This window comes from Megascapheus bottae, chromosome 8, assembly GCF_031878675.1.
Source record: "Megascapheus bottae isolate mThoBot1 chromosome 8, mThoBot2.hap1, whole genome shotgun sequence".
In the NCBI taxonomy this organism is placed as follows: domain Eukaryota; kingdom Metazoa; phylum Chordata; class Mammalia; order Rodentia; family Geomyidae; genus Megascapheus; species Megascapheus bottae.
In genome coordinates, this window is record NC_143516.1 from 40,645,188 (window position 1) to 40,672,463 (window position 27,276).

General features: G+C 38.3%; 1 protein-coding gene and 1 pseudogene across 3 annotated transcripts in view; both read right to left on the reverse strand.

Moving 5' to 3' along the window:
• Positions 1–27,276, reverse strand: part of Qrsl1 (glutaminyl-tRNA amidotransferase subunit QRSL1) — a 70,244-nt gene that overhangs the window by 41,969 nt on the left and 999 nt on the right. For 2 of the 3 annotated variants that reach the window (XM_090338358.1, XM_090338359.1), the window contains exons 2-12: positions 18,910–19,069; positions 18,462–18,560; positions 17,218–17,314; positions 12,589–12,765; positions 8,818–8,993; positions 8,618–8,730; positions 6,655–6,847; positions 5,606–5,723; positions 4,783–4,988; positions 1,150–1,329; positions 381–446 (exon numbers count right to left, since the gene is read on the reverse strand). In XM_090338358.1, coding sequence (XP_090194484.1) covers positions 424–446; positions 1,150–1,329; positions 4,783–4,988; positions 5,606–5,723; positions 6,655–6,847; positions 8,618–8,730; positions 8,818–8,993; positions 12,589–12,765; positions 17,218–17,314; positions 18,462–18,560; positions 18,910–19,069 — 1,542 coding nt within the window. In that variant the 3' untranslated portion in view covers positions 381–423. Of the gene's footprint in view, positions 1–380; positions 447–1,111; positions 1,330–4,782; positions 4,989–5,605; positions 5,724–6,654; positions 6,848–8,617; positions 8,731–8,817; positions 8,994–12,588; positions 12,766–17,217; positions 17,315–18,461; positions 18,561–18,909; positions 19,070–27,276 lie in introns of those variants that run through there. The other variant, XM_090338357.1, reaches the window with a different exon arrangement.
• Positions 21,412–22,554, reverse strand: LOC150059854 (heterogeneous nuclear ribonucleoproteins C1/C2 pseudogene; annotated as a pseudogene).

Here is a 27,276-nt window from a genome sequence, read left to right on the forward strand (position 1 = left end):
ATGTCACAAAGAGGTACCTCAAGGAAGATAGCAACTGGGAAAGGGAGGGTCTTATCTCTGATTTCTTTATGAAATTACCAGATAACCTAGTTTCTTTTTTTTCCTTTTTGGTACCAGTACTGGGGCTTGAACTCAAGGCCTTGTGTTCTCCCATGGTTTATTCCCTCAAAAGTGGTGCTCCACCACTTGAATCACACCTTTTTGGGTGATTAGCTTTCTGCAGCTTTTTGTTGATGAGCTGGAGATTAGTATTTTGGATATATCTGCCTGAGCGGGTTCAAACTGTGATCCTCAGACCTCAACCTCTGAACTAGCAAGGACTACAGGTGTGAGCCACTGGGCCCACAATCTGCAAGTTTTGTCAATTGCTTGTTACTTACACATTGTGCATCTAAGACAAAATCATAATGTAATGTAATCTCTTCAGTGGTAAGAATGCTTCTCATCTGTAATTGGTAAAAAAGAGAATGAACTCAGTGTTAACACTGTAACTTTAACTGTAAAGAAGAAAGAAAACAAGTTAGATCATTTTAGCTGTATTTTTAGAGAACTAAAAGGTATCTGCTCCCAGGGCTCCTCCCCAGAGAGGGGAATCCAGATCTTGCAGATCCTGAGTCCTGGCAGAGTACTGCCTCCCATGATTGGAGCTTCTCTCGAAAGACTGCACTACGCTAGGCTGTTCTGTGCGTCTTTGAATGTTTTCCGAGGTATCCTCTACCATACCGTAAGTGCCCTTCCAGGCTACAGGTTATCTCTGGAGGTACAATTATTGCTTTTGTTAGTGCTCTCATTATAAATATATAGAGATTTTGACATTTGTTCCCCAAGCTTACTGTAAGTTCTGTTCTCTTAATAGACATGTTATAAACTGTGTTCAGTTTGTTAGGTACATGTATTTTATATCATAGAAGAAATCCTGTCCATTGCACTTGGATGTTTACCAGGCAGGAAAAATCATTATAATTAATTAACTACATCACAGGAATTATAAAAAGTGACTCTGAGGAATGACTATATTGACAATGATCCTAATTACAAGAATTAAGCGTGGTTGTAGGACTAGACTACAGAATCTTCAAAAGCAATTTTTATTTTCATGATCCATTTATCATTATTGTTTTAGAGAAACAGAAGGTAATTTTTCATTACTGAGAATTGATGAATGATCTTCCATGAATTCAAGCTGAATAACTGGAAACTGTACTTGTTTTTCAAACCACTTGGCAACTGTGAGAACCTGCTTGTCACAAAATGCAGGTCCAATAAACTGCAGTCCTATTGGCAGCCCTTGGCTTGAGAGAGCCACTGGGATGTTCACTGCTGGCAACCCTGAGGAAAAGGAAGAAATTGAGTTGATAAATTCTCCAGTCAAAGATGTAAAGACCTCTTCCATTTTCTTCTTTTTTTTTTTTGGCCAGTCCCGGGACTTGAATTTAGGGTCTGAGCACTGTCTGTGGGCTTTCTTAAGGCCTAGTGTTCTTGTGCCACAGCACCACTTCTGGCTTTTTTTAATGTATGTGGTACCAAGGAATCGAACCTGGGTCTTTGTGCTTGCTAGGCAAGCACTCTATCAGTAGGCCAAACTCCTGGTGCTATCTCTTCATTTTCTATGCTAAGAGCTATAGGAAGAAAAGGTTGTACAAAAATGTCCCATCGTTGGGAGTGTGGCCTAGTGGTAGAATGTTTGCCTAGCAGGCTGGAAGACTCAGGTTTGGATTCCTCGGTTCCTAATACACAGAAAAAGCCAAAAGTGGTGTTGTGGCTCAAGTGGTAGAGCACTAGCCATGAGAAAGCCCAAAAACAGTGCTCAGACCCTGAGTTCAAGACCCAAGACTGTCAAAAAAATTCTATCACATACATATTTTTGCTTTGTTCATTTAACAATATATCTTAGAGGTTGTGTTGTCTCAGTTCATAGAGATCTTCTTTTCCTTTTTATAGCTGTACAATGCTTTTATTATGTGGGTTTTTGCCATATTCACCAGTCCTCTACAATTGGACACTGAGGTCATTTTCAACATTTAGCTATTTTATTCAATACCTTATGTGTCCTTGTTTTTTGATATTTTTGAAGAAACTTTTTATAGATGAAGAGGGCTTCATCAAGGGATAAATGAACATGTAATTAGAAACTCCCCTCTAAAGAGGGGAGATGCTTCTTTTCCTATATCCTTGCTCTGTTTGGACCAACCCATTAGATAAGAAAGTACCTCAGAACCAATGGAGTCCCAGATTTTAAGTACATTACCTTCAATGTAGTTTCCATTCAACACATGCGAGAGGAAAAGTACAAGATCCTAGATATCTTATTATGCCATAAAAGCAAGAAAATTTTCAGTAATTGAAATAGAAACAAGTTTTGAGGATATATACAACTTGAAAATTAGGACAACTTCAACATCAAAAACAATGACAATAATTTCTTATGAAGAAGTAAAAAAAGAAAAGAAACCCAACGGGTTGAAAGTTTGGCCTATTGGTAGAGTGCTTGCCTAGCATGCAGGAAGCCCTGGGTTTGATTAGTTGGGATCACGAATACAGAAAAAGCCAGAAGTGGTGTTGCTGCTCAAGAGTAGAGTGCTAGCCTTGAGAAAGCTCAAAGACAGTGCCTAGGCCCTGAGTTCAAGCCCTAGGACTGGCAGGCAAGCAAACAAACAAACAAACAAACAAACAAACAATAGCCAGGCACAGTGGCTCACACCTGTAATCCTAGTTACTCAGGCTGAGATTTGAGGATCACGGTTCAAAGCCAGCCTGGGCACTAAAGTCCATGAAACTCTTATCTCCAATTAACCACAAGAAAACTGAAGTGGCGCTGTGGCTCAATGGGTAGAGCGGCAGCTAAAGAGCTCAGGGACAGCCCTCAGGCCCAGAGTTCAAGCCCCACAAGCAACAAAAAAAGGTAACTGAGGCATAGAAATAGCTTCCCAGAGAAATTGCTCTTACTTACAGAAGGGTGATAGCTAACAAATATAGAAGAGAGCAACCAGCATTTTGTAATTCTCTAAGTAGTAAGTGATTCAGGAAGAATTATCAGTGGATAAAACCTGGGTTTGAGATATTGAGGAAATAATGTAATCATGTTTCTATTGCTCTAGAAGTTTCTTATAAATGATAAAGGAAAACTATACCTCTATACCTTTATAGGGACAATCTGGCAGTTACCTCCGAAAGTTATCTCAACTTAGTTTCCAAAAATGGGACAAAATGATACCAATTGCTTTGTGAGGTGAAAAGTATATAGTGTTTCTGCCAAAAATGTTTAAGTCAACCCAACTATGAGGGGACAATCTGACAAATCCAGAGTATAATGGGACATCTTACAGGACAAGTGGATTAAACTCTCCAAAAGCCATCTGTATTGCTAGGTGATTGTGCAATGGTGGTACATGCCTGTAATCCCAGCACAGGAGACTGAGGCAGGAGGATCATGAGTTTCAAGCCATAGCAATTCAAGGCCTGAACTATGCAGTAAAACTTTATCTACAAGTGCTGGGGATGTAGCTTAGTGATAGAAGATTTGCTAACTGTGTGTAAAGTCCTGAGCTTGATCTGCAGTACCATGGATATCACTGAAGACAAAAAATTTTAAAGTTGGGTGACTTCTCATTAGAAATTTCAGTGGGACAAAACTAGGTGTCACAACATATTTCACATGCCAGAGATGGAGACTACTGAGCCAGAATACCATATCCAACAAAAATAACCTTTAAAAATGAAAGGGAGAAGCTAGGTATGCAGTGAAGTGGCAGAGTATCTGCAAACACTCACGAGGCCCTGGGTTCAATCACAATAGAGCATCTAAATAAAAGAGAAGGGTGGATGATATGCTTTCCTCTGCAGTCATTACATTATGTTTGATGACTAGGACAAAATTATAACCTGCTTGATGTGGTTCTTTAAAAAAAAAAAGAAAGAAAGAAACCTGAGAAACTTCAGTGATTGCTGTAGATTCTTAAAAGATATTATAAACAAATGTAATATCTTTGGGAGGAAAGGCAACTATAAAAATTTAGTACAACTGAGAAAATTGAAATATGGACCTAGTTCAGATTATTATTGAATAAATTCCAACTCTTTAGGTATGATCAAAGGAACTCTGGTTATGTAGAACACCTTTTTTTATGCAAGAAGTATCATGCCTAAAACTTTTAAAATAATTATGCTAAAAATAAAAAAGCAAGGGATGTTGTGTCCGTGTGTGTGTGTATGTGTGTGTGCATTTGTTTGCATCTGTAGAATGAAGAAAAAAATGAGGCATACTGTTAACAATGATGAATTCAGATAAAAGGCTTATCAGTATTCATTATATTACTTTACAACTATCTGTGTATTTCATTATTTTCAGATTAGAACTTTAAAAATGTTAAATGTGTGTGTGTGTGTGTGTGTGTGTGTGTGTGTGTGTGTGTGTGTGGTATTAGCATTTACATTCCTAAGTATTCCAGAAGAATAGGCTATTGCTTCTAGGATACAAGTCAGCTAGAACCTAGTTGAAGATAAGGATGTTGTACAAAACTTTGGAAGAAAGCAGAACATTCTTTTTTTTTTTTTTTTTTTTTTTTTGCCAGTCCTGGGCTTCAGCTCAGGGCCTGAGCACTGTCCTTGGACTTTCTCAAGGCTAGAGCTCTACCACTTGAGCCTCAGCACCACTTCCAGCTTTTTTCTATGTATGTGGTACCGAGGAATCAAACCCGGGTCTTCATGCATGCTAGGCAAGCACTTTAACCACTAGGCCAAACTCCCGGCCCCGAAAGCAGAACATTCTTAAGGGATCCTCACCTGCCATATTTACAGCCTGTGTAAAAATATCATCCTGGGCACTTCGAGTTCTGTTGTCTTCTTTGATGAACTCCACGTATGGCACTGCCTCACTCAAGGTAGTGGGAGTCAGCAAGACATCCACTCCAGAGTTAAACACACTCACAAAATCGTTTGCAATGAGGCGCCTCACTTTCTGTGCTTTGATGAAATAATGCTCATAGTTCCTGTGGGAATAAAACAGATGACACTCTAAGGACATTATAAAAATACTTTTACATTATGTTTTTGTTAAAGAATCACTGGATTCTCAGGGAAAAGGGATACATAAAGCAAACGAAAACTAAGTTGGATCACTGAATTTTTTTAGACAATAATAAAACTCCCTGCTTAAATCTCTAACAGCAATAAGCCAAGGTGGCAATAACATTCAAATAATAGTTTTTGAATATACGCAAATATTATTTGGTTATATTCCATACTAAAAGACTGATTTCCATATTGACCAGATCCTTATAATGACTTAGGTATAGGAAAAATGAAATACTGTCTCAAAGTTTCTTATGCAAAGACTTTTTAAACTGAAGACACTACATTTGCTGAATACAACTGATGAGAATCACTAAAATAATAGGATAATTAGTAAAACAAATCCTTCAGGGCTTCCTACTTACAGTTGTGCTTATTATTTACTTGGCACAACAATTAAAAAAAAATTTAAAGTATCATACAATAGGCCTTTCCTAGCCCAAGCATGAGGATTTTACTTAATAAACCTGATAGATGTGCTACTGTTTTATATTTGAGATTATTTTGGGGAAAATTCTCTAATAAACTGTCTTACTCTTTTAATAAGAAAAAGTTTCCTGAGAGAATTCTTCCTCTCACCACATCATTGAATCCTTCTCTTCTGGTTGCAGCATACATGGCTTCAGTAGACACACTAGTATTACACCTGTGACCTGAACACAAAAGAGTAGTAATATTTTGGCTGAAAATTAGGCCTATATTGAAATTTTTGGAAATTGCACTTCGTAGTTCTTCTTCTCTATCAGCCTTATGACTGACCACAGAAAGAAAAGAACATAATCAAAAAACAAACTTCATCCATCTGTTCACTCCCCACCCCCATCTAGCCTCCAGCCACCTGCCCATCCAAACATGTATTGAGTTCTACCTTTTCTACCTTGTGTCAGGAACTACATTAGATGGGCTGAGCCCACAAAGTCATTAGCTCTTTCAAATATTCAGTCTGGAGAAGTAAACAGAACATATATTTATGATGAAGAGCTTATGCACATAAAATGCTAAAATGACATAGTAAAATGATTCATCAGTTTACTTTTCTGAATCATTACTGTTATCTTAGGTGTGTGTGTGTGTGTGTGTGTGTGTGTGTGTGTGTGTGTGTGTGTGTGATTGTGTGCCAGTACTGGGATTCGAACTCAGGGTCTCATCCTCTAGACTTCTCAGCTGTTCACTCATGGGTGGTGCTCTATTACTTGAGCCATCCCTCTACTTTTTGCTGTAATTGGTGAAAAGAGAAGTCTCTCAGATTTGTGTGCCCTCAGATCTTGGCCTTCTGAGTAGCTGGGATTATAGGCATGAGCCACTGGTGCCCAGCTCAAGGGAACCTTCTGAATGTCTGCGGGGCAACTAATTAAAAAAAAAAATGCAGTATCTGCTGGGCATCAGTAGCTCACACCTATAATCCTAACTACTCTGGAGGGTGAGATCTGAGGATTGTAGTTTGAATCCAGGCTGGTAGGAAAGTCTATAAGACTCTTACCATTAGCCTTGAACAAAAACAGTTTAGAAGTAGCACCAGGCCCTGAGTTCAAGCCCCGCCACTGATGCCAAAACCAAAACCAAAACAACACCCAGCTATCTTACCATATTCTAGACCATCAAATCTTGCCATGTTTGATGCCACTTCGGATGTACACAGTACATGGTAGCAGACAATCGAATAACGGGTGTGGGGCAATGACACTTCAATCACTTTGGCTCCCTCAGACTTAAAGAGGTCAGCAGCTTTGGACCAGAGAGATTGTACTTCACTTGATAATTCTGGTACAAGATATTCCTTATAGGAAAAAAAGCCAACATACAGAAATGAAAACATCGATATAGGTTTATAAAAACTTGTATACTAAGATCACTTATAACACCTGATAATAGACGGGTGCTGGTGGCTCATGCCTGTAATCCTAACTATTCAGGAGGCTGAGAGCTGAGGATCACAGTCCAAAGTCAACCTGGGCATGAAAGTGGTGAGACTCTTATCTTCACTTAACCACCAGGAAACTGGAAGTGGCGCTGTGGCTCAAGTGGTAGATCACTGGCCTTAAGTTGAAGAACTCAGGAGCAGCACTCAGGCCTGAGTTCAAGGCCCAGGACCAAACCAAACAAAAAAACAGCAATCAAAAAACTTGACAATATTGCTGGTAGAGAGTAAGAAAGATTGAGCCAGGAGTGTTTATGTTACAAGGACAGCCCCAGTTGTTATAAGCTGGATATAATAATTTAAAGATTGGAGATCTGGCTGGGAATTCATATTTGCTAAGTACTTAAGTATTACATAATGTGCTACATGCCTTCAAAGGTTTGCTCATTGAATGATTCTGACAAATCCACTATGGAGGTATTATTGTTCCTCATTTTATGAATGAAAGGTATTGAGACTCAACAAGTTAAGTAACACTCCTAATATTTATAGTAGGCTGGGATCCCTTAACTGGGTCTGTTTCCTAAGCCTGTGGTCTCAGTCCTTAAAAGGCACAGGTAGTTAATTATCTTTTTTTTTTTTTTTTGCCAATCATGGGTCTTGAACTCAGGGCCTGCGCACTGTCTTTGGACTTTTCTTAAGGCTAGAGCTCTGCCACCTGAGCCACAGCACCACTTCCAGCTTTTTTCTATGTATGTGGTACCGAGGAATTGAACCTGGGTCTTCGTGCATGATAGGCAAGCACTCTACCACTAGGCCAAACTCCCAGCCTAGTTTAGTTACCTTAATGAAAGACTTTTTAATAAAGTAGCATTTCTCTAGAGTAGTGGTCCTACCTGAGGGCAATTTTTGCTTCCTTTTCCCAAGCCATGGGGCATTTGGGAATTTCTGGGAATTTTTGCTTCTTTTTCCCAAGCTATGGAGAATTTGGGAATTTTTGGTTGTGAGGTTGTGATGGTGGTAAGAAGTGCTACTGGCCTCTAGGGGACATAGATGGAGGGGCCAGAGGTGCATGTAAACTTCTGATAAGTACAGCATCATCTTCTGCAACAAAAAAAATCAACCTGCCCCAATGCCAGCTGTACTAAGGTGGAGAAACCTCCTTATTCTGCAGGGTAATATAATTTTGTAGGCAAGGAAACGGGCCTGAGAGATATTAGCACATACTCAAGTTGCATGTCTAACAAAAGTAGTGGTCTTTCTAAGCCTATTCAGTTTGAGATTGCAGTTTTTCTGTAAAGAAATATAAGAAAAAATAGCGCTGTGGCTCAAGTGGTAGAGCACTAGCCTTGAGTAAAAGAGCTCAGGGATAGCACCTGGGCCCCAAGTTTAAGTCCTACAATCCAAAATAAACACAGCTTCATATATAGGCTGGGCACTGGTGGCTCATGCCTGTAATCCTAACTACTCAGGAGGCTGAGATTTGAGACTGCAGTTTGAAGCTAGCACGAGTAGAAAAGTTTCATGAGACTCTTATCCCAGTTACCACTCAAAACCTAAAGTGGTGCTGTGGTTCAAAGCTAGCCTTAAAAAATGCTCAGGGAAACCACCCAGAACCTGAGTTCAGGCCCCACAACCAACCTCCCACACCACCCCCCCCCCAAAAAAAAGTAAGAAAAAAAAGCTTACCTTGGGAATTCCTATACATAATTTGCTCACATCTGTCAAAATTGGAGGCACGAATGGCTTAACAGGATCTTGTACTGTGGTAGAATCTTTGGGATCGTGTCCAGCCAGTACATCTATAAGGATAAATAGTTATGTGCAACAGTCTCATGTTATAATTTTATAGTAAAAGGGTTTCAAATAATATGTAATAAAATAGATACCCAACACAATTGCTGTATCATCCACACATCTGGTTAAGATTCCTGGCACATCCATTGAATTCACCAGGGGAATGAGACCATGACGAGAAACTAAGCCATAGCTTGGTTTGAAACCAACAAGCCCACAGTGGGCAGCAGGATTTCTGGTCGATCCTCCAGTATCTGATCCTAAAGCCCTGCAATTTAAATGGAACTCTCTTTAGAAGAATGGTATATTTCAAGTATGTTTGGAATCTATCTTTTTACAATGTGTACCTTAAAAATATACTTTTACAGGGTGCCAGTGATTCACATCTGTAATCCTAGCTACTCAGGGGGCTGAGAATTGAGGATTGTAGTTTGAAGCCACACTGCACAGGCAAGTTTATGAGATTCTTATCTTCAATTATTCACAAAAAGCTAAAGTGTAGCTGTGATTCAGGTGGTAGAGTGCTAGCCTTGAGCTGAAGAGCTCAAGAACAGGGCTCAGGCCCAGAGTTCAAGCCCCACTATCGACCCCCCCCCCAAAAAAAGAAAAAAAAGACAGTATTCAGGCCCTGAGTTCAAAGCCAGCACTGGCACCAAAAAAAGTTAGGCTCGGGGCCAGAAATTTGGCCTAGTGGTAGAGTGCTTGCCTAGCATGCACAAAGACCCAGGTTCGATTCCTCGGTACCACATAAATAGAAAAAAGCCGGAAGTGGTGCTGAGGCTCAAGTGGTAGAGCTCTAACCTTGAGAAAGTCCAAGGACAGTGCACAGGCCCTGAGCTGAAGCCCAGGACTGGCACCAAAAAAAAAAAAAAAAAAAGTTAGGCTGAAGGTATGGCTCACGGTTAAAATGACAGACTACCACTAGGAATGTGAGACTCCTAGTTAAATCCTAGTACTGACAAAAAAGAAAAAAAGAAAGAAAACAAAAGGAAGGAAGTGAGAAAGAAAAGAAAGAAGAAAAAAAACAATGAAAAGGAGGAAGGAAGAAAAAAAGGAAGGAAAAGTAAATTTCTACTAACTAGAAGCAAAGTCCAGTCTCCTACTGGACATATATACCTTCCTTTGATATTATTGTATAGTTAATGTCAATTTTTAAATATGCCTTCACATTGATTGCTTTTCGATGATGTGCATGCTTTGAAAAATTTTCTCGTTTGTATGTATACTACCCTACTATAGTAACTATTCATCTACTTGCCTACACACTTCTTCCAGAAATTCAGATACAACCTTCTGCTAGAATCATGGTGGAGATGTACCTTAACTTACATAAATATTTACATCTGTCTCCCAAGTGGAATAGTATCTCTGTAATGGACACTTTTTTTTTTTTTTTTTTTTTTTGCCAGTCCTGGGCTTGAGATCAGGGCCTGAGCACTGTCCTTGGGCTTTCTTAAGGCTAGAGCTCTACCACTTGAGTCTTAGCACCACTTCCGGCTTTTGTCTATGTATGTGGTACCGAGGAATTGAACCCGGGCCTTACATGCATGCTAGGCAAGCACTCTACCACTAGGCCAAACTCCCGGCCCCTCTGTAATGGACACTTTTAAACGTAAGGTGTTTGCCCTTGTATCTGGTTACTTATAGACTATATTCCAAGAAGCAATTTGTAATTATAAATTTTTGTCATTATAAATTGTTGACATATTGACCAAACTACTTGCCAGGAAGAGTATTCCAATTTGTATTTCTAACTGTACAAGATTCAGTTGTTTTAGTACTTAGTATCCTTACTAAGTACTAGTAGTTTTACATAATAACCAAAAGTTTCATTGATGTGCATTTCTGAAAACTTTTTCACTCATTTGTATGCACACCAACTATAAAGTGATTATTCACACTTACAGGGTGTGAATCCTGTTAGCACAATTTGTTTACACTTATAGAGTGTTAATCTTGTTGGAATAACAACAACAAAAACAAAAAGCCTACCTTGAAGACATTATGCTAAGAGACATAAGCCAACGACAAGAAGATAAATACTACAGTACTAAAGCACCATAGAGACAGCAGAAATGCAGTTACCAGGGTTAGCAGGGAGGTTAGTAAGAAAAAAAAGTCCTAGTTGTGCAAGATGCAAAGAGTTCTAGTGATTAGCTGTACAACAATGTACTTGACAGGACTGAAGAATGGTGAGGATAGCAAGTTTCATGTTTAAAATAAAGTTTCAAACAACTTTCAGAAAATTTAGGGGTACTGATACAAGAGTAGTATATATCTATTGCAAAAATTAAATGTAATGTTATGATATGGGGAAAAAAACCCTAGCCCTGTTTTGATCTTTTCAGCCAGACATTTTCGTGCAATGACTGATATCCATACTGTTATTATTTTCAATAGAAATAGGACCATACTCATATACTCATTTCTCTGTAACTTGTGTTTCACCTTAACAGTATACCCTGACAGCTTCCCATGTCACTATATAGCACACTATCATTCATTTTAGTGGCTGCAAAGCACACCAACACAAACAACAAAAACAGTATAAAAGGAATAAATCAAAAGGGAAAAACAAAAACAGAAAACTTCGTAGCTTGGGACACATCAATGTGGTTACTTTTAGTCTGTGCTTCTACTGGTTGCATGTAGGGTAAGAAATACTCCTAACAGTAACATGGCACTTGGGTTCCTCAGAGAATGCAAATTATATTTCTTTTCTCACCAAGTCCATTAAAACTACAAAATCAGACGGTTGCTTTCACAGTTTTAAAAGATACATTCTCTCATTAGCATTCACTGGCGGCTGTGTAAATGTAAAATCTACATTTCCATAGGAATTATGTGTCAAAATGCCATCTTCTCAAAGCACATTCAGAAAGATGAACACTAAGTGGGATGATGAGGACAGAAAAAAGCACCTAACCCTGCAGTTCTAACTTGTCAGAATGCTCATTAATATTAATGCAATGCTATCAAATTCCACAGAGATAAAAATGAAATGGTTTTACTTGTTAACAAGATTTCAGGAAAACTAAGAAAAAAATGTGAAGAAACTAAGGCTCTACATTCCAAATTATATATATAACTTACTGGTTGCAATGTCTGTGAAAGAGCCAGAGCTTTAGTGGATAATTAAGAAGAGAAAAAGCACATTTCGTAGTACTGAAGAAACATTTCAATTAGGTAAAAAGAGACTAAGAAATATAACAACAGCCATACTTATTTATTCTTCTTTAGATGCTGTAAGCTTAAGAAATGCTTCAAAAGTGGGACTCAACGTATGACTAAGGGATTCCTACCAAATACGCAGTAAGGCAAATAAAGAAGATTGAAATCCTGTTCACCTCTTGTACAACCATTTGCAGATAATTAAAAAGTTGTTTACTGATACAGTTTTAGCTGTACATACAGGAAAGCGCTATTCTAAATAGTCTATTGATATATACTAAGGCAATTTTTTTCTTTTAAAGTCAGATTATATAGAGGAGAAACCACTATCAGCTCAAGAATATTGAACTAAAGCCATGGAATTATAGTCCTTAATATCTGTTCACTCAGTAAGTAGATATGAAATGCACTGAAGTCCATTTATGCTCACTGCTTTATTATCTAAAGTCCATAAAATGTCTTAAAAGCAACCAGATAATTAAAGTAAAATATATAAAGCATATATATAGTGTGTTGTACAGCTCAGTGTACTCGTAGGATATAATCCTGATGTATTTTTAAGCACAGACAGCTTACTAAAAAAGAAATAAAAATACCAGTATAGGAATGACCCTATTGTTGGGTTTTGCGTGTGGTTTATGATTATTATTTGTGTTTGGATGGAGTAAATACAGACTGGAAAAGCATCTTACACAAAGCATGTGAATGCTGCCACAGCAGCAGCACTTCCGCCGGAGCTTCCACCAGTTATGAGCCAATTAGAATTCGTGTTCTCTTCACAGGGTGTCTGCTGCCCCCTTTCTCTATATTGTCTTGAAAAACTCCAGGGGTTTTTAACTGGTCCAAATATACCATCCGTGCTCCCAGATCTGAGATAGAGAAGTGAGGCAAGATACCTTAGTAAAACTTCCAGTTTATGTCCAATTCTCAATTCCTGAGTCAATTATTTGCTCTGATACTTTTTTTTTCATTTATTTTATTTTATTGTCAGGTAGTAGGTGCATTACTTCTTATACACTGATACCCCTTCTCATGTTTTTGTCCCCGTTTCCTTCCCTCCACCGCCTTCTGATACTTTTAATCTTTAAAAATCCACTGTAATTTGAGTTGGAAAAGGTAGGAAGCCTACTCAGCAGGCATTTGTACTAAACAGGCAGTTAAAAAGATGAAAAAAAAAACATTTTGGGGGAAAGTAGGAGAAATAATTAGCTAAGGAAATACTAAATCCGAACAGATAATCCAGTTCAATTAAAGACAATCTCTCTTGTAAATTAAGTCTTTCAGTTGAAAAGAACTCCAATTAAGAAATCCTCTGAGCAGGACCAGGAGTGTGGCCTAGTGGTAGAGTGCTTCCTTAGCATGCATGAAGCCCTGGTTTCTAGTCCTCAGTACCACATAGGACTGGGGAGGCAGGGCGGGGAGGGGGGCGGGGAGAGGAGGGAAGGAAAAAAGGAAAGAAAGAAAAAGCTGGTGCTATGGCTCAAGTGGTAGAGCTCTAACCCTGAGTAAGCCCACTGACAGTGTTCAGGCTCTGAGTTCAAGCCCCAGGACTGGCAAACAAAAATCTCAAAAATAAGAAATCCTCTGAAAGAATCTGTTCTCCTAGCAAAAGTTTCAAGAAAAGCATTGTAAATAGAAGCTTACAGCTTATTTCTAAATTTTGAAATAATTTTATTCGGATAAATTATTTAAAAAAATCAAAACAATTTGTAAACCACTTCATACACCATCCAAAGTAATGTATGGCTAATATTTCACACACCCGTTGTATGCTTTTTGTGTGCTTATATCTGTACAAATATATATATACTTTCCCCTCCAAATTTAAATTATATATACCATGCCCTTTACCTATAAATACTTTAGCATGTATTTGATACTCATTTTCTAAGAATAAGGGCATTCTGTAACAAAATCAGTATAGTTATCAATCAAATGAAATTCCCTTCAATATAATAATGTACTGTAGGCAACCCATCTTTGACAGCTTATTTGATAATATACTTTACAGCATTTTATCCTTTCCCAAGATCAAGTTCCCAATCAGATTCTGCATTTGGTCATCATTGTCTCATAGTGTCTTTTTTGCTGTGACTGTTTTTGTTTCTTTAATCCTTTGTCAGTAGATGCTGGGCAATTGTGAGGTTGGAGTAATTATGAAAAAGCTACTATAGATGTTGTACTCAAAGGTTCTTGCCAGTGCTTTTGTAAAAGCATAAATCTTCATCTCCAACTTACATCTTCCAAAATTTTTGTTTGTTTGTTTGTTTTTGCTTTCTCATGTTTTAGGAGTGTCTTTCAAAGATCAGAAGTCTTTAAATTATAACAAAATCCAATCTATCAATTTAGTAGATTTGTATTGTATGCATTCTGTGACATTGTGCCTAACTCATGGTCATTCCCAAGTTTTCTTTTCTAAATTTTATGGTTTCTTGTTTTACTTTTCTTAGACTCTTTAATTTGTAGCATTTTCACAGATTTTGTTTTCACAATATGCACTTTAGATTTAGGTTAAACATTTTCTTCTACTAGAATATCATCTAAGTAATGATCTATTCTTAAAGAATCAAATTAAGTTCAGAAACTTAAGACCAAAATAAGGCAAGTCAAGTGCATTTCATCCTCCCTAGCAGTGTTTATTTTAATAAGAGGAAGAAGACAACATCCAAAGAAACATTTGTTCAGGTTTACTTCAATGGATTAGTTCTTTAACCACATTCCTACAGAGTACCAAACACCGTAAGCTTGACAGTCAAGGGCTTTGTTTCTATAGGGAACACAGACCAGGCAAACATTGCAGATGTGACAACTATTGTAAAGGGAAAATCTAAAGGGCTTTTGGTGAAAAACTGAATGCTTTTTCTCAAAGAAAAGAACAGGAACAAGGCAGGAATATCTGTTTCCACACTCAGTTCAATAATATTAAAGCTTTTAACTGGTACAGTATGTTATATACATATATACACACATATATACATATAAAATTAAGTATTATATATTAGGTATTCCAAAGAATTCATGAAGAACAAATAAGTGAACTTTAATTAAGAAAGTCATGGGACATGCAATTAATATAGAAAAATCAATTATATAGGCCGGGAGTTTGGCCTAGTGGTTAAAGTGCTTGCCTAGCATGCATGAAGACCCGGGTTCGATTCCTCGGTACCACATACATAGAAAAAAGCCAGAAGTGGTGCTGAGGCTCAAATGGTAGAGCTCTAGCCTTGAGAAAGTCCAAGGACAGTGCTCAGGCCCTGAGCTTAAGCCCAGGAGTGGCAATAAATAAATAAAATAAAACATATATTAAAAAAAAAGAAAAATCAATTATATGTCTATGTAGTAGCAATAAACAATGTGAAATTGAAGAAGATTCCATTAAAAAGTATAAAGCTGGGGGCCAGGAGTTTAGCTTAGTGGTAGAGTGCTTGCCTAGCAAGCACAAGGCCCTGGGATCAATTCCTCAGTACCACGTACACAGAAAAAGCCAGAAGTGGCCCTGTGCCTTAAGTGGCAGAGTACTAGCCTTTGAACAAAATGTGTTCAAGGGCAGTGCTCAGGTTCTGAGTTCAGTCCCCAGGACTGGCAAAAAAAAAAAAAAAAAGTATAAAGCTGGTTGCTGGTGGCTCACAACTGTAATCTTACCTACTCAGGAAACTAAGATTTGAAAACTACAATTCAAAGCTGGCCTGGGTAAACTAATACTGCCAATAAACTAGCAAAAAAAACCCCAAAACCTGGAAGTGGAGGTATGCCTGAAGTGGCAGAACATCAGTCATGAAATTGAGAGCTTGAGGTACACACACATTGTACATGCACATGCACATGCACACACATACACACACACACACACACACACCCAGCATAAAACTCTGTGGAGTATAAATTATATATATTGTTGTGGGAGGGTAAAAAGTAAACAATATCTCAATGTTGAAAATCAAGGTGTTCACATATTAGAAGATAAATAGGAAGACACCAATTTCTCTTTATAGAAGTCAGTCTAGGGGGCCCAGAGTTTGGCCTAGTGACAGCGTGTTTGCCTAGCATGAACAAAAACCCAGGTTTGATTCCTTAGTACTACATACATAGAAAAGCTAGAAGTGGTGCTATGGCATGTGGTAGAGTGCTAGCCTTGAGGAAAAATCCAAGGACAATGTCCAGGCCCTGAGTTCAAGCCCTAGGACTGGGAAAAAAAAAAAAAAAAAGGAAGTCTATAAGTTCCACACAGTCAAAATTCCATCAAACTTCTTTGTAGGAAGAAATCAATTCTAAAATTATTATGAAACACAAAGCACTTAAAACATGTAAAATGTTTTAAAATGAAAAAGAACAACAAAATGAAAAAGAATCTCACTACCTAGTTTAAAACCAGAGTCCAGAAAGTCTTTTTTTTAAAAAAAAAAGCCAGACTGCTGGCTCATACCTGTAATCCTAACTACCTATGTGGCTGAGATCTGAGGACTGAGGTTTAAAGCTAGTCCATGATGGAAAGTGCGTGAGATTCTTCTCTCCAATTAACCACTGGAAACCAGAAGTGGTGCTATGGCTCAAGTGGTAGAACACTAGCCTGGAGCACAAAAGCTAAGGGACAGCACCCAGTCCCTGTGTTCAATCTCCACAACTGACCAAAACCAAACCAAAACAAAACAAAAAAACAAAAACAAAAACTAGTGCAGGTAATTTAATGAGGACAGTATTATTATTATTATTAAAAACTAATATAGGACAAAAATAATGTAGGAACTAGTAGATATTTATATGTGAAAAATACTGAGTTGTTTTGTACCATATACAAATTACTATACAATGGATAAGTCTAAATGTATGAACTAAAACTAAAAACTTCTAAGAGAAATAGCCTTTAGACTTTGAGCTACTAAGGACATACAAAGAATAAATAATAAAAGAAAAAGTTGATGAACTGAACTTTATCAAAATTAAGAAACCAGAGACTTGGAGAATATATTTGTAAATCATCTGTCTGATTAATATACCAGAATTCAGAATAAAGAAAGAACTCTTACAACTCAACCCAATTAAAATAACAGACAAAAGATTTGAATGTATTCATCATTGAAGAAGATAAAGGAATGGCAAAATAAACACATAAAAAGATATCGGGTGTCATTATTTATCACTGAAGCAAGCTAAAACCAAAATAAAATATGCTTATCTTCCTCTTAGAAAACCAAACATAATCATACAACAGGATTAAGAAATTGGTATTAGAATCTCCAAGAATCCTCAAGGTACCTACATTTAGTGATATTAAAGGCATAGATAGGAGAAATACAACAGGAGAAAATTTCTGTTTTACTTACCCCATGGCAAACTCATCTAAATTTGTTTTTCCCATTAGTACAGCTCCCTGATCCAACAACTTCTGAACTACTGTTGCATTATAAGGTGGTACATACCCTGAAAAAAAATTGTTACTATTGCTGAAAATAGTGAACATGGAAATGATATGCAGGAAACACAACTTTAAACTTTAATCGATTCATACTGATGCATTAATTATTCCTAATTTGAATAGTAAGGTTGAATTTTCTTTTAAGAGTTCATTTTTTCTCCCAATAACTACATGTTTTCCATTGGTAGTCTGTACATTATTTATTGATTTCAGCCAGGTGCTGGTGGCTTATGCCTGCAATTCTAGCTACTCAGGAAGCTGACATAGATGTTCAATGCCAGCATGGCATGAAAGTCTGTCAGACACTTCTCTACAATTAGTCATCAGAAAACCAGAAGTGGCGCTGTGGCTCAAAGTGGTAGAATACTGGCTTTGAGCAAAAGAGCTCAGGGACAGTGCCCAGGAACTGATTTGAAGCCCCACAACCAACCAATAAATATTAACTCCAACTATAGCATGACAGTAATATATACCCAATTCATTTGATACTTATTTCAAATCATTATGTTGCTCACTATGCTTGAGTTTTCTTCATGGATGATATACGGTTAGAAATTTTATTCTCAATTAAAATTTCCGCTACCAATTAAAAAAATTTATCATATATTCCAGAACCATGAGCCCCAATCCATCCACTAGAGGAGACTGGAGCATGTTCCTTATAGACTATTAGTGTGATATTCAGTCAACTTCTTTTTCATTTTATTTATTTTTACCCAGAATCTAAATATCTTGATAAATATGCTTGCGTTAGACCTACTAGACTATGAGGAACAAAATTAAACATCAATATACTGTGCTAAAGAGATGGAAGAATCAGGAAATAAATAACTGTTGATTTAAGAAATTCTCAAACCACCCTTAAGTGAGGAATAATGACAACAGTTCATAATTGTGCCCTTGTTTTACACAAATTGGAGCTGGAGGTCACTTTGTGTGTTTGTGCTGATCAGTTACTGAGTCATCTTAAACAGAATTTCTAAAACTTCTGAGATAGAACTTATTCATTAAGCTGATCTAACCTAAAGAATATTCTGCATTCTAAAGGAACAGTAAAGAACCCTAAGTATTTTTCCAAATTACCATTAGTCTAAGATTATCTTGATGCTTTAGTATTTCATCTTTTACTAAAAAAATGCTCTGATCGGTTACCTTTTAGCATATTTGATGCACATGTTGTCTTGATGCCTGATGTGCTGAAATTGTCTTTTACGGAAATAGGAATTCCATCTAAATCCCCAAGTGACTGACCTGAATTAAAATCCAAAAGAGTGATATAGGAAAATCTGATTCAAAATATAAAGATGTATCTTTAAATAAATACATATGTATACATTTTAATATGCTTTTAGCTGTTTTAATAATTACTACTTTTAGCAAGGGGGAATTAAATTTATCCTTTTATACAGTTAGACATTATAAAGCATCACATATCTATTAACCTCATTTTTACTATACCTTGTGGCCAGTTCTTTAAATACAGGTATGTTTTATATTTAACTTTTCACTTGCCAAAAAAAAGACCACTGTATCCAATTAAACTCTTCCTCTAGAGATATAGCAAAGTACCTTACCTTTCTTATAATTAAAAATAATTTACCTTCCTTATATCTTTTCTCTGATTCTTCAGCTTGCTTTAAGGCCACCTCTTCTGATACAGTAATGTAAGCATTTAGAAACTTGGTTTTCCTGATGAGGGACAGACATTTCTGACAGAGCTCTGTTGGTGTAATCTGGCCTTGTTTCAGTGCTGCAGAAACCTATGTCAGATACAATTCAAAAACCTATTACTATTATATGAAGTGGGCAATAGACAGAATGGCTAGAAAAGTTTTGAAGTGAATCTCTGATTCAAAATCCAGACAACCCAATATTTAAGATAACATACTGAATGAAGGGTAGGATGTTAATCAGCTTGAAGATAAAAATAAAATAAAATAAATAAAAGTAATGTGGAGGCAAACTTCTTCCTGGCTAATTTTCTAAGTTAGGCTTTAGCTGCTGATAGAAACAGTTTTTGTAAGTCATCCTGGCAAGAAGCAGCTAGAACTCTGCTGAGTAAAGGATGAGTTAAGGAAGATTATGTATAAGGAGCAGCTGACTGCACAGCAATTAGTCCAGAGAAAAGAGAAGGAAACTGAACAGGCACTGAAGGACTTTATGTTGCTGGATAACATCATTATATCTAGCCAGAAACTGGTGGCTTATGCCTGTTATCCAAGCCACTCAGTACTCTGAGATCTGGAAGATCTCAGTTTGAAGCCAATCCTGGCAGAAAAGTCTGGGACTATCTCCAATTAACCAGCAGCAAAATGTTGGGCTGGAGGCATGGCTCCAATGATAGACTGCCAGCTATGAACAAGAAAATAGAGTGAGAACCCAAGGCTCTGAATATGAGCCCAAGTGTCAGTTAAAAAAAAAAATCTTAAATGAAAACAGATTTTATATCTGTTGTGGAATTGAGCAAGAGACATTATAAATTGAGAGTAAAGCTAGTAAGCTATAGGTTCAAGGGCAACTGAAAACTTCAGGAATTCTGTCTTTTGTGTTCTAGGAAGGCTAATGAGGAAATTGTTTAAACTACAGAAGAAATGACCAGAACTTGCATGATAGGAAGTAAGGCCTGAAATGAAGTGATGATTATCTAATATTTCCTGTAGTCGCTAATAATAATATGAGCTAATGAATCACAAAAAGTGGAGGTGTGGCTTAAGTGGTAAAGCACTTACCAAGACAGGGCCCAGGCCCTGATTTCCAGCCCTAATACCAGCATACACACACACACAAAAGAGTTTTATCATCCCCTGAGACAAGAGTTCAACAATAGAGGGGGATGGGGAGAACAGGAAAAGGATTATTATTACTATTAGTAGTAATTAATATTATTAATAATTATACTACTAGTAGTAGTATTTGCCAAGAGGTAGCCACTGTTGATTCATTTGCCTTGGTAACTCATTTAAGACCAAAACAAACAAACACATATGTTCAGTATTACTAACCTTACTTGACAGATAAACTAAATCTCAGAATAGTAAGGGGGAGGGTGACTTCATAATACATCTTCCTCACTATTTCTGCCTCTGTTCTTGTGGAAATGATTTTCCAAGTACTGTATTTTCCCACAGCTGATATGCATCAAGTATCAGGAATTTGCAATTGAACATATTATTAAAGGCACAGCATTTTCAGGGTTAGGGTTAGTGAGAAGAAGGGAAAGAAGCAATTGAGAGAATCCCTAATGCTTGTGGATAAGAGAACTAAGACTTCCAGTGGAAGGCTACAGGAGCAATTAAGAGATGTGACAATGTAAAGATGTAACTCAGTTAACAGTGATATTTCTATTGACTGGCTTGTCAATAGAAATGCAAAAGAAGAAATCAGCTAGAAAGAAAAGATAGTTGTGTCCTAATGTTCTGAATGGAAAGTGCAAAGACAGAAGACGATGGTAGGCTGGGTGGAGGAGTTTTTACTAGCAAACACCAACCCCAGACACACAGAAGTAGATAGAAGCCTATCACATGGCAAGCAGTGCTAACACAGAAACTTGTGTCTGGCACTCCTCTCCTTTCTTGATCCTGATTTGTGTGAAATGAAGAGTTCAGAGGTTACAAGGTAGTTAGATGCTCAAGAAAGGGTTATGTAGGAGCACTCCCTGAGTATAGGGCAGATCTTCATTAGGGTCACCTTTAGGAATCCAGTGTTGAGAAAATCAGTAAGGGAATTGGAAAACAGAAGTGAAACAAAGATGCTAATTAGAGTGAACCAAGCATAAGGATATAAATGTAAATTGATAGCCCTCTTGGGATAAAACTGCAGGTGTCATATCTCAATAGAAAACAAAGTTAATTTTTTTCTAAAAAACCATAAATCCTTTTTATTGTTAAGTCATAAAGAGGTATCAAAATTAAAAGCAAAAATTACAGGGCAAGACCTAACAAAACTATCAGGAGCATCAAAGGAAGTAGGCGCAGGGCAATATGAATTAATGAACACGGGAAGGACAAGGATAGGGAGAACACTGAGCATGTGCTGAAGAGCTAGGGGAGAGGAGCTGGTGAAATTTTGATCTTAAGACATGCGCCTAGGTAAAGAAATAATAGGAAAAGATCCCTAAGCCCCACTATGTGCTTAAAAGTCATCCTCGCCATTGGCGCTGTCTCTGTCATCCTCTCCTTCCTCAGCCTCTTTTTCATCATCCTTGATCAACTCCAGCTGGTCTTCCCCCTGATCTTCATTATCATCATCATCCAGTAGGTCCCCCTCCTCTGCAGTCATCTGCACCCCCTCAGACTCCATCTTCACATTAGTCTCATCTTTCTTCAGGGAGCTGCTGCTCTGTTCCTCTTCTGACTTATCATTCTTCACCTCTACGGTCGATGATAAGGACAGTTCTGCTTGTTTGCTCTGTTCCTTTTCTATTTTTTCCAGGCTGTCCAGTAAAGAATCCACTTTTTGTTTAATCTGGGTCAGCTCCTTCTTAATGGCTTGAAGGTCATCTCCTTTCAACTTTCCAGACTTGGAAGAAGATCCTCGCTGACTACTCTTAGAATTGAAGCCACTTTTGCCCCTGCGTGAGGTGTTTCCTAAAACACGCTGACGTTTAGAGGGCACTACAGCCCTAACAATAGGAGGCGGCGGTGGCACACGTGTTGGATAACTGTATATCCTGTCATAATAATCTCGTTGAAAGTCATAGTCCAAATCAAATGAGGAGCTGAGTAGAGGGGATGGAGAAGGGTGTTCTGGTACTGACCCGTACATCTCCGCTGCAGATGGCTTCACACCTGCTTTTCCTCCATTCACTTTTGGCTCTGCAGCCAGATTAATATCTAAAACCTGGCCGGCAATCATCCTGCCATCTTCTCCTGCCACAGCAGCAGAAGCATTTCGCTCATTAACATACTGCACAAAGGCAAAGCCTTTATGAACAGAGCAGCCTACAATTTTCCCATACTTCGAGAAGATTGCTTCCACATCAGACTTCTTGACCACAAGTGTATTGAGATCCCCAATGAACACACGGGAGTTCATGGAACGAGGATCTGTCTTGTTGGTAACGTTGTTAGCCATTGTGTTTGATAGTTTGGCTCCTCACAAAGTGTAGCTGAAGATCAAAAAAATCTCACTGAAGGCGGGAGGGAAAAAGAGATTCTATTCGAATCTCCTCTCCCAGGTTCTGTGAGAAGTCGACTGCTGCTCGAGGTCGACAATGAAGAAACAACTGGCCAGTCTTCGTCTCTTCACAAAAATACAAAGTTAATTTTTAAAATTTTTATTTAAAAGATTCTCTCTTCTGGCACATGTCTACTGGAAATTGAGCTTTCCCGAGACCACTGTTGCCCATTTTGCTCCTACCTAATACATCTCGCAGTCCAGTGGGGAAGGGGTGTGCAGGTAGGTGTCTTCCTAGTTCCTTCATACCCTTGCTCTTCCCTCTTCTCTTAACAAGCTCAGGCAGTCTCAAGCTCAAGCTTTGGAAATGATGGTCCTATCCTCGTCACTATCATCTTTGTTCCTATTGTCCTAGTTCACTTCACACTTCAAGTCCATGTGCAGTGATAACCAGCCCTTTCCCACTTTTTTTTTTGGTCCATCATAGGACTTGAACTCTGGGCCTGGGCGTTGTCCCTGAGCTCTTCAGCTCTGGGCTACCACCCTGAAACTGTGAAAACTTTTCACACCACCACTTCTGGTTTTCTGGTGGTTAATTGAAAATTAACCACCTCAGGGACCTCTGTGCCCAGGCTGGCTTTGAACTTCGATTCTCAGACCTCAGCCTCCTGAGTAGCCAGGATTACAGGCCACTGTGCCTCACCCTGTCCCTCCTTTCTTTGACCTCAATTCACACAAACTGTTCTTTAATCACATCCCAGTTACTAGCTTGCCTAAAGGACAGCATTAACTAATCCTACAATGTCTACATATCAATTCTGCCATCCACATCTTAGTCCCACAACCTCAGAAGACACCCAAACCTCCAGATAAAACAAAAGCTTTTAGCTTTGTGATTCTCTAAGCAGAACCTTCTCCATCTACAACTGTCAATAAAACAATTAGAGTGTTTCTAAGCTACAAAGGTTTTTTTTGTTGTTGTTGTTTTTGCTATTTTTAATTATTATATCTACTTTAAAAGAATGGAAAACAATGGAACTAATCTTAGAAAGTAGGGGAAGGGAGGAAGTAGCACTGTGGCTAACGTGATAGAGCACTAGCTGTTAGCACAAAGAGGCTTAGACAGAGTGCCTAGACCCTGAGTTCAAGACCCAAGACCAGAAAAAAAAAAAAAAGAATTGGTTGGGCCAGGAATTTGGCCTAGTGGTAAGAGTGTTCACCTGGCATGCATAATTCTTTGGTACTACATACACAGAAAAAGCCTGAAGTGGTGCTGTGGCTCAAGTGGTAGAGCACCAGCTTGAGAAAGCTCAAGGACAGTAACCAGACCCTGAGTTCAAGCCCTAGGACTGGCAAAAAAAGGGGAAAGGAGAATTATAAATAACCTGGCAATTTTGTCCTTGTTAAAAAAAAATAATAGCTAGTACTTACTTACAGACATTTTCTCAAGATGCCTTATATTTCTTTGAATGTTTACTTCCACACTGAGGAGCTGATGTTATTAACTGCATCTTACTGATAAAGTACTTTAGCTTCTGTTTGAAGTCATATAGCTAAAAAGAGCTGGAATTCAACCAAGGCCTGATTATGTTTCCAGAAATTCTTGATTGGAATCACTAAATTAGAATATATCTGTGTGCAAGGCACTATGCTATCTACTTAATGAAGTAGAACATTGTTATGTACATGTGCCAGACCTGGAACCTGGACTCTGAGCACTGTCCCTAAGTCTTTTTGCTCAAAGCTGGTGCTCTACCACTTGAACCAAGACTCTACTTAGATAGTTAGAGATAAGAGTCACCTGGCTTTGAACTTTGATGTACAGATCTCAGCTTCCTGAGTATCTAGTATTACAGGCATGAGTCACCAAAAAGCAGAACTTTTTTTTTAGTAATTTTTAAAGGTAATGTCTGAGAATTACTTAGACAAAGAAATGTCTCTCAAGAAGAACTGCCTTTGGGCCGGGAATTTGGTCTAGTGGTACAGTGCTTGCCTAGCATACATGAATACCCAGATTCAATTCCTCAGTACCACATACATAGAAAAAACCGGAATTGGTGCTGTAGCTCTAGTGATAGAGCTCTAGCCTTGAGAAAAAAGCCCAAGGACAGCGCGCAGGCCCTGAGCTCAGGCCCAGGACTGGCAAAAACAAAACAAAACAAAACAAAAAACAACAAAAAAAAGAATTGCCTTTATAAAAGCCACAGCTTCAAAGCTGAGTGTCCAGCTAGCTGATATTCTCTTTAATATACAGCAGTCATGTTTTGTGTTCATTGTTTCAAGACTGCACATTCCTAAAGCTAGCAGTCAATAGCTTGCCCTTATTTTCCAGTACATCACCTCAGTAGCATGAAGATGGGATAGTTTTGGCACACTTCACCTGGGTCTAAGCGCCATGCCATCTTAGTTTTTCTCTTGCCCCTTTGGGCATTTCAAGGTTTCTTATGCTGGTTTTACTTACTATTGCTGACAACAAAAGGATGAAAAATTTTAGGCCTTTTACTTTTAGTCATTCTCCCAAGGTGATCTCATCTGACCATGTAATTGGAACTATCTTCTATACTCTTCACCCATTTATAGCCTCAACTACTGTGGTTTCCTGAGCTCTAAGCTCATTTCCACCTGCTTGTTCACCCTCTTCACTTAGATATCTAGGTGGCATCTGAACATTAGCATCTCTAAAACAGAGCTCTGAACCTTCTCCTTCCAAACATGCTGCCCATCAGCAAGCCTCCACTTTAACAATCTCCAGGCTGAGGTGTAGCTCAGGTGGCAGTGTATCTGTCTAGCAAGTGTCGGGCCCTGAGTTCAACTCCAATATCATTTCTGCCCTCCCTCCCCCAAAAAAAGAAAAGAAATTCCCCTTTACATTTCCTCTACTATCACCACTTTGCCATCTTTTAAAAAAAAAAAATCAATGTAATAGCCTTCCAACAGTTCTTCCTTCTTTCTAGGTTATTTCCTATAAATTGAAATCCTTATGATCAGGAGAAACTGAAGGAGCTATTAAATGTTGAATCAGATGATGTCCACAAATTCAAAACTTCTACATTTCCCAGTAGACTTGAAATAAAATCTGCCTTCTGTACTGTAGTCAGCTTTAAAAGTTATGATTTGGCTCTTGCTGTTCCTCCCTTCCCCAAACCTCATTTACTTCTCTCCAGGTATCCCAGTCTTCAGACATTCCTGTAATAGACGGAGCTTGCTCTTCTTAGCTTTCGTACATATTAGTGTTAATTCTACCTGAGCACAATTCTCCTTTCATATCCCCTCAAGTATCATCTACTCAATTTGAAAAATGTCTCTGACTAGCTGAGTCACTCTATATAAACCATCTAGCTTCCACTGTTTTTCTCCAGAGTTTTTATATTACTTGAAATCGTATCCTTCACTTAAAAAATTAATTCTTGCTTTCCTACCAAAAGAAGAAAAGTGTATGTTTCATAAGAAGAAGACATCTGTCTTCCATGTCAATCTCTAGTGTTTGGAACAAAGGCGCTTAATGAATGTTAGCTGAATAACTAGATAGCATTTCACTTCAGAACAAATAAATCCCTTTTAGTTTAGAGTCTCAAGAAGACTATTATTTTAGAATTAATAAAATTAACTAGTGTTGAACTCTAAGAAACACTGAGATCAAGCCACAAATGAGAAAGATAACAGTGAAATGGTTCCAACTTTCTGAACATACCTGAGTAAAATTTACATGTAGAGTTTTACCTCCTATTTATCATCTTATTTCATTTCAGTGCTTCTTCCCAGAGCTCATCTCTTGTCCTAGACTTCTATCTCTAGTCCCCAAGTAGCCTCAAATGTCCAGTTTCCAGTTCTTCTCTCTTACTCCCCTCTTTTTTTCAATTATTATCTCAACTTACATGTGGCTCATGCCTATACTCTTAGCTACTTAGGAGACTGAGACCTGAGGATTCTGGTTGGAATCCAGGCAGGGAAAGTAAGTCTATGAGAGGCTCTCTCTCTCTCTCTTTTTATTTTACCTGTGTGTGGGGGGGGGAGGGTCATGGGGCTTGAACTTGATCTGAGTGCTGTTCCTGAGCTCTTCAGCTCAAGGCTAACACCCTACCCTTGAGCCTAGCCACACTTCCCATTTTCTAAAGGTTAATTGGAGATAAGAGTTTTCATGTCCTTTTGTGCCCGGGCTGGCTTTGAACCCAGATCCTGAGATCCCAGCCTCCTGAGTAGTATGAGACTCTTTGATCTACCAAAAGCCAGAAATGGAGCTGTGGCTCAAAGGGCAGACTCTCTTAAGCAAAAAAGCTCTGGGACTGTGTTGGAGCCCTGAGTTCAAGCCCTAGGAGTAGCATACACACATTCAATCATAGCATCAGTACACACTGAAGAGAGAATATATACTAAATTAATCTCTAATAGGTAGAATGGGAGGCATCAGAACACTAAAATGGAAAAACAGAGCAGACAGAAGATACTTTTGGAGGCAACAGCAGAAATCAGGTGAGATGGCAGGAGTATAGCCTAGTGATACAGTGCTGGCTTAGCATGCACAAAGCCCTGGGTTTGCTTCCTCAATACCACATACACAGAAAAATTCCGAAGTGGCACTGTTGCTCAAGTGGTTGAGCTCTAGCCTTGAGCAAAAGGTGTCCAAGGGCAGTGCCCAAGCCCTGAGTTCAAGCCCCAGGACTGGCCAAAAAAAAAAAAAAAAACCCAAAAAGTCAGGAGAGAAAAAAAACAGATTGCAATCATATTTACAAGATAAACTGGCTGGGCCTGTAATCCTAGCTACTCAGGAGGCTGAGATCTGAGGATCAAGGTTGAAAGCAGCAGAACCTGAGATTCTTATCTCCAATTAATCTCTAGAAGTGGAACTTGGGTC